The 8,391-nt window shown below is 38.6% G+C and overlaps 1 protein-coding gene across 1 annotated transcript; it reads left to right on the forward strand.

Moving 5' to 3' along the window:
* Nucleotides 1-3,053: 3,053 nt before the first annotated feature.
* On the forward strand, nt 3,054-6,401 carry LOC125530781 (ATP-dependent Clp protease adapter protein CLPS1, chloroplastic). The gene is made up of 3 exons (XM_048695184.1): nt 3,054-3,183; nt 4,152-4,289; nt 5,749-6,401. Exons 1-3 carry the CDS (start codon nt 3,095-3,097, stop codon nt 6,008-6,010), a joined length of 489 nt encoding a protein of 162 aa, XP_048551141.1. The 5' UTR covers nt 3,054-3,094; the 3' UTR covers nt 6,011-6,401.
* The last annotated feature ends 1,990 nt before the right edge of the window (nt 6,402-8,391 follow it).

The raw sequence follows: 8,391 nt of genomic DNA on the forward strand, positions 1-8,391 counted from the left end.
CATCAACTAATGCCTAGACGCAGCTAGACATCGAGGACTTTGGCATGGAATGACGCCATGAATCCGGGGTACCACATGACGGAGTCAAATCTAGCAGATCTCGTATAGGGGGTCCCGATCTAGTAGCCTGAGTGTGATGGTAACAGAGACACATGTTTTACCCAGGTTCAGGCTCTCTCGAAGAAATAACACCATACATCCTGCTTTGATTGTATTGATTGAGGGGGTACAGGAGTACATGTTGATCTACCACGAGATCGTGTGTGTATGATTTGGCGTCTACGGTCCTCATCTATCGGCTTATATAGAAACCGGAGGTGCCTAGGGTTCCACATAGGTCGGTTACATCTATGGGTAAATGTGCCGACGATCGCCCACCAAGTCTTCGGAAGATTCCATCTTGATTCTCCTAGGGCCCAATGAACGTGGCCCACTGGTTGGTCATTTTGGGGTCCTTGGCCGACCCATATGTGCAGGAGCCAACATGGTTAGCACCCCCTAGTCCATGACACCATCACCATGAAGACCACAAGTGCACCACGGTGCCATGTTTCAGTGTGCTCGTGCGTCCTCACCCGAAAGTGCATGTTTTGCAAGTCTCCATAAGAACATGTGTATTTTTCCTGGAACTTGAGTTGTCCAAGGTAGTTTCCATGAATCGACATAATGATCAACGACAGGTGAGGGGTCGTTCCTCCTGCTTCGACTCATGGGTCTAATGCGGGCCGACCCGATCCTCATTTCCTCTTTTTTTGTGCAGATTTTGTCCTTTGGACGGTCGGGGCTTGTTTTCCTAGATACCTCCTATGTGGCACCTTTACGCCACTTTTCTTCCCTGGCGCACATGCGCGAGATCACCGGGCCCTGGCGCAAATTAACAACAATGGGAACTTGGTCGGCGACGCGCATGCTTGTTCTTTCGCTTCTCTCGGTGTCAGTCGTTTGAACAGTCAATGGTCAACGATTAGTAAAATAACATGAAATTTGGAAAAACATCTCAGAAGACCTCATATGTTTAGAAAAAAAATCACAAATATGAAAAGGTTCAAAATTTTGAAAAACTTCATGAATTTGAAAAAACAATGTTCATGCCTTTTAAAAAAACATGGTCCAAAACAGGATCAACAATTTAGAAAAAAGTTCAAAAATTCGAAAAAGATTCGGGGATTTTGAAAAAAATAATGGATTTGCAAGGAATTGCAAAGTTGAAAAAATAGATCACCTATTTTAAAAAATTGTGAATGTGAAAAAGTTCATAGATTTGGAAAAAGATTCACAAATTTGAAGAGTGTTCACGAATTTAAGAAGGAATCATGAATTTGCGAAACAATGAACTGGGGAAAAATGACAATCGAAACAATGAACTGGGGAAAAATGACAATGTAAAAAGTTTGTAAAAGAAACACCGAAAACCTGGCCTAAAAAGAAAAAGGAAAGAAAAAGAAAAGAGCCGGTAACAAAAAGGCGAGAAGAACGAGACTACTGCTAAAGTGCTAAATGGGCCGGACCCTTTGGTGGGGGTGGCTGCCGTGTATGATTAATACGAGAGCAACTAACTAAAGGGTCACTTTTGTGGGCTCAGAGAACGACCAGTGGTGCGTTTTGCCCCTGCCACATGTCGCGTGCTAGCGCTCCCTCTAGATTTTATTTATTTTAGTTTTCTGTATGTATTTTTGGGTTTTATATGGTTTTTTTAGGGTTTTTCCGCTTACCGGTTTACGCATGGTTTTCCTAGGTTTTAGAGAAAATCACCAATCTTTTTTTGCATCATTTTTTCCTTTTCTTTTTTGCTTCCACGAGAACCACAAATTTGCTTATGGCGGAGTAACAAATTTGCGTCCACGAGAAGTGTGCTTCTCAAAAAAAAAGAGGAAAGTCCAAGAATATTTTTTTACATGATTAATTTTTTGCTTCCACGGAAGTACAACTTTGCTTCCGCATCAGAAAAGAAAAAAACACCTTAATTTCCTTTTGCGTGAGTTCTTTTTCTGTTTCGTGAAGGCACAGATTTAATTCTACGAGGAAAGGGAAAAAATCATGATTTGTTTTGCTTCCACGAGAAGCGTAAATTTGCATCTCGTGGTGGCACACACCTGTGCTTTTCGAAAAGGGAAAAAAGTTGGGAAAATTGTGCTTTCGGCTGCCCTTTTTGTCGTGATTGTTTTGATCGAAACCTTTTAACATGTGATCGAGTTTTGAAGATCTCGACACGAGAAATCAAACGGTGAAAACGATTCGGCATTTGAACATACAGTTCACGAGATAAAACATTTTGAAAATGAATCTACAAAAAAAAGAGAGAAAACTCTCATGTCGCGACAAAGTGGTGCCCATGTAACGTGCCACTTGCCAGTGCCTAAGAAGGTGTAAATGACCTTTGCAAGGTATACTCTTAACTAGTAATTCTTATCTGTTGATGTCTACTTTTTTATACACATTGTACATTTTACATACACCTTGTACTTTCTTTTTTTACATCAAGAATATCTGCTTATAGATGGTTAACTTTTTTAAAAAAATACATGATTAACATTTTTACATATTTATGTTTTGAGATCTACCTTTTCTCATACATGTTTTGCACTTTTCATGTCCATTTGAAACATATTTGTACTCCCTCCGTCCCGAAATAATTGTCGTAGAAATGGATACAAATGGATGTATCTAGAATTAAAATACATCTAGATACGTCCATTACTCGGACAAGTATTTCCGGACGAAGGGGGTACATGTTTAGCAATTTTGAAATGCATGATTAACATTTTTTCCAATGCGTTTTGAGATCTACTTTCTCTACTTTTGAGATCTAATTTTTTTTGTACATGTTTAACATTTTTTTCAAATGCATGATTAATTTTTTTAAAAAACAGAATTAAATATATATATATATATATAAACAAAAGTGAAGAAAATAAATAAAAAAACGAAAAACTGGCGCTTAAGGCCCCGCGCGCTGGGCCGGCTCATCGGCGAGCGCTCCTACTGCATTATCTCACAGCCTCACAGGGTCACAGCAGCCGTACATTCTCTCCTGCATTATCTCCTCCCTCCAACAAAAAAAGAACCGCACTTTCACCTGCATGCCCCGGCCGCTATGCTGCCAGGATGCTCCCCTGCCGGCCTCCCCTCCGCCCTCTATCGCCCTCTCCACGAACCGCTCCCCCAACAACCGCTGGGTGGCAGGTACGACCGCGCCCCTCTCCTTTTCTTTTTCATGGATGCTTTCTGTTTTAATGGATTGTCTTGGATGGCGCCTCGGCCCTCAGGCTTGGCCGATAAGATAAGGCTAGTAATAGGGGTTTCTGTTGTAGAACAGCAGGTGAATAGATTAGATTCCCTCATTCCAGTTCAGTGATAGCTTTGAAAGCTTTTCCGGGAGTAACTGCTGCCGTTATCGATTTTCGGCATCACTTTTCTTGAAAATCGCTCCAAGATTAGGCCATAATTCATCAATTTCATTATAAGGAACTGCTGTTGCTGTACTGTCAATAGAAGAGAGGGTTCACCCTGTTCAAATAGCTGTTGTTGTCTGCAGCTTGCTTCAGTGGAGGCTCATCAAAATACAAAGTCTAAGACTACTATAATATTATCTAAAAAAATCACAAAACATTCGAATGATTAAATTGCTGCTCCTGAATACTCCACTGATTGATTAACTTCTTATCACGCACTCTATTTTCTTTGCCAAATGAGCCAGTGAACGTCGATGTTTGCCCAAGTCTTCGTAGACCTCTTTCCGATGAAGTATCTTTTTTGTGTCATTCCAAATGTGATGCAAGTCTCGGTATCTTATTGGTGAGACTGAATATTTGACTTCAACAGAACCCTTGTTGTTTTTTAATATACTGTATTTTTGTACCCGTCCACTCTTGTTCAAGGACTTGTGCAATCAAAACAGTGGCTTTCATCCTTTCAACTGTATAGTGTTGAAACCCCTTTAGTTTTTAGTTATGACAAGTGAGGACAAAGCTGAGCTTGAACTGTGAGCAAGAGCTGTTACAAACCCCTTCAAGAACTTTTAGTTTAGATGGAAGATTCATTCTTGGGAAAAAAATACATTGGTGAAAGATTTGTTTGTTATGCAGTCTTTATCCATGTTTGCCCTTGCAGGATTTTTTTTCATCTTTCATTTTGGTTGTCCATGTTCCCAGGAAATACATGTTCTTTCTACAGACAAATGTTGCCACCCCCATTGTAATCACAGCAGCTGCACCAGGCAAAGGTGGTGGTGTGCTTGATCGACCAGCAGAGAAAGTTTCTCCTGGCCGTCAATCTGAATTCGATAAGAAGTAAGTCTATTTCTGTTTATTGTGAATCTTTTTCCTTCTTTTTTCGAAAAAGATGGTTTCCCCTTGGCCTCTGCATAAATCTTTTTTTTCCCTTTGTAACTGCAAATTCCAAGAACTGGATATGTCTTTTGTTTGGAAAAAGTTGATAGATTATTTTTACAGTATCGGTTCAGATCTCAGAAATAGATTCTAAACCCTGCCAAGTTGAGTGTAATTTCCCACCTACTGATGGAAACTGAAAACTACAATCTACTACTTCAGGTGATGCCAAACAAATAAGAATGTTATTTATCCTAGTGGTGTGAGCTGCTTCACTTGAAACGCCCAATACTTAACCACTCCCTAGTCATTGTTATTACTGCCACAGCACAAAGCCAGTTTATTTCTTCACAAGGCAAAGCTATGAGCCACACTTATTCATAGCAGCAAGGGTCTTTAGTTTATCTAGCTTAACTGTTTTATAACTAGTATATGTTTTTGTTTTCATCAATATATAACTGTACTTGTCAAGTTATGTCAACTTGTCATGAAGTTAATGATCTGCAATGCACATATGGTGGTCCCAGTGAAGACTCGAAATGCCTTTACTATAGAGATGTTGTCATGAATGCTATATTTCCCGGCCTGTTTACTGTTAGAACTGTCACTATGAAGTTTCTTGTGCGGGGTGGGTTGTACGTTTAGGAGTGCTGTTTTAGTGCCAGATGTAGGCACGTCGTTCTAGTACCAGATATAGGCATGTAAGCATTGCCTCGTTTTAAAGAAAAATCTGCACATTTCAATTTCAGGGTTGAAATATTCACATTTAATGTCTTGTGGTATAGGACATAAGGAACAATGACAGATCAATGAGCCTAGCTTGACTTTTCGTGAAACAGCAATGGCCATCAGGCATGAGGAGGACTATCTTGTGGTTTATTTTGCAAGGCATTATAGCTTGAACAAAAATAATAAGTATTATTTTGCAAGGCATTATAGCTTGAAAAATAATAATATGTGTTTAATCTTACTCCCTCCGTCTGATAATATAAGATCATTTTGCATGTTGTTTTAGCTTGCAAAATGATCTTATATTATGTGACGGAGGGGGTACATCATATGATTGTTGAATTTTTCTTTATTGTTGTGAAATTGATATAATTAACAATCAGTTGCCATCTTATTCGTTGGATTATAAAATATATTACTAGGTATAATAAATCACAAAAGATGGCAGAAAAATGTGATGCATAAGATCTGAGAATAAGCAACACGCTTGAGCTAACATAATATGAGGCAATAACATAAATAGTTTAATAAAACTGACAGATCTTCAGCATTACCAGGTTCAACTTTGAGATCTGATAAACTGATTTCAAGATATCTGCCCGTTTTTTGGGTGAAATTTTTGGCACATTTACTTGTATTGGTTATAAATCTTAGAACACCAAGATATTCTCGCATCCTTTTTCACTTGCAGGAAATCCCGGAAGATGTCACCTCCATTCCGCGTTGTCCTGCACAATGATAATGAAAACAGGCGGGAGTACGTTGTCCAAGTCCTGATGAAGGTTATCCCTGGGATGACCGTCGACAATGCTGTTAATATCATGCAAGAGGCACACGTGAATGGGATGGCAGTAGTTATTGTCTGCTCGCAGCCGGAAGCGGAGGAGCACTGCACAGCGCTGAGGGGCAATGGCCTACGAAGCTCAATTGAACCTGCAAGTGGTGGCTGCTGAAATAAGGGTTGCTTTTTTTGCCACTTAGTTTGTAGGTACCCCTGCATATACAGATACAAGGCGCTCGTTGTTAAAGATGGACATGGTTACCTCCATGCTTCTAAATCGAAGCCGATGCAACCGATATATCAGTTTGGGGGTCTACCAACATAGATATAACCTATCATTCTGTAAATATCATTTTTACACATATCATCCCATATAGACTGAAATTTCGACCAATATGGCCGATGTCGGACCCTATATGTCCACTAATATAGACCAATACCTAGATGTCAACATTTCTTTTCCAGAGAACAGTGAAAATAAGACTATGTATTCACAACTTCACCGTAAGTCATGCATACTGTTTGTAGAAATGCTTATATAATGTATATCTTTTAGTATTAAAGTAGGGATTTTGTGAATCTTTCTTAAATAGTTTTAATCAAAAGTTTTGCTAATTCACATCTCATCTAATTTCTTCATTGTTCGACTTATAACGGCAAGATTCGTGCTTTTTCTTTGTGCTGCCGCGACGGCTTGTGCTCGTATCGTTTTACCTCGGCTGTGCCTTTGCCACGTTTGTATTTCTTTTTAGCTGACCACGCACGAATTGTCGATGCCTTGAGAAATTAAGAGAACAGAGTAAAAAGGAGATGGGAAAGCCTACTCGTTAGTTGTCTATTTGTGCCATTACTTTTTCTCCAACGCCATTTTTGTGATGGGGGCTTCAACCATTCCGTCAACTGGAGTTTTTTCTTCTTCTTTTCTGATTCAACAGCTTTATATATAACTCAGGGATATTACAAATTCTGTGCACTGTAGCTGTACGTGTAACTTTTGACACATAAACTTGTCTGGTCTAGTTGCATGTCTATTTTCGACACAGATTTAACCGGTCTCGAATTTAATTTCATGTCTATCCTACATACGCAACTTGTCCAACCCTAACTCAGTTGCATGTCCACCTTTGATACACAATTTGTGTCCATCCTCGATACGAAACTTGCCTGACCCCTGACCCAATTGCATGTCCACCTCTGACATGGAACTTGGCTGACTCTGATCTGGTTACATGCCCATCAACATGCAACTCACACACGAGACCCAGTTGCATGTCCATCGTCGACATGCAACTTATCCTGACCTGGCCCTATTACATGTCAATCCTCGGCATGCAACTCGCTCGACCTAGTTACATGTTCATCATCGACACGCATTCGCACGCGAGGCCCAGTTGCATGTCCATCATTGACCTGCCCAGTAGCATGTCCACCCTTAAAACGCAACTTGTCCCGACCCCGACTGAGATGCATGTCCGACCGACCCCGACCTCGGCATTTTCTCCTCCCCCTTCCGCGCGTGAATTCCTTTTTCATTTTCATGAAAGGAACAAATGTGCCAACACTTGATTTTTCCTTTTGTTGTAGGGGAGCGCTCACGTGGATGAATGGACAATAGGACCAATAGCACATTTTTATTCTCATTTATTTTTATCATTTATGTCTTTATATTTTCTATGCTTTTATTATTTCTTTTATTTATTTTTATTGTAATATTTTAATGAGCCATGCAAACATTTATTTAGAGAAGTGTGAAATTTTCTTTAGTAGTAAGATATATGGGCACATACAAGGACATTTTCAAAACAAAACATGAACATTTTATATTCACAAATGTTTTGGTATATGCAATTGTTTTTTTCCAAAACATGACCAGCTTTTAATAAAATATTAACATTTATTTTAGAAAATATTTTTTCTAAAAAACTATACTAAATAAAACTTGTTTTACAACATGTGAACACTTATTTTCTTATACAATAGAATCTTCAAATAAATACATAATTTGATTATTTTGGGCACTGTTTCTACGTGGACTATTTATGGAATACACAACTAATTTATTTTAACACATACATAATTTCTTTTCACATATAGGAAAATTTGAAAACTTATAACCATTTCTTTTCACGATTATTTTTTTACCTTTGATACTTGAACAGATCTTTTTAGCACACATAAACATGTTTATTATGAAATTAATAATTTAAATTAAATAATATATATTTCAAAAATTTCAGATATATTATGTACTATTAAAAGTGAATTTGTTGCTTTCGCTTCCGTCTTTTCCACCCATCCAATGAATAGCTGCCCCGTCCAACCGATATTTTTTCGAACCATGCAAAAAAAAACATTATTACTTTTGAAACCGATCCTCACTTCCATGTTTCTAAGGAAACAAATCCCGTAGTTGTACATATACAATCTCTATCACACCATATCTTTGTTTACCTTTGCCTATGGATTCACTTCCCACAATGTATCTTTATTTCAACCCGATAAAAAATTCCTACACTGAACCACTAGAATAAAATTGTCCCCCATTGCAACACG

Source organism: Triticum urartu, unplaced genomic scaffold (assembly GCF_003073215.2).
Source record: "Triticum urartu cultivar G1812 unplaced genomic scaffold, Tu2.1 TuUngrouped_contig_6558, whole genome shotgun sequence".
Taxonomy (NCBI): Eukaryota; Viridiplantae; Streptophyta; class Magnoliopsida; order Poales; family Poaceae; genus Triticum; species Triticum urartu.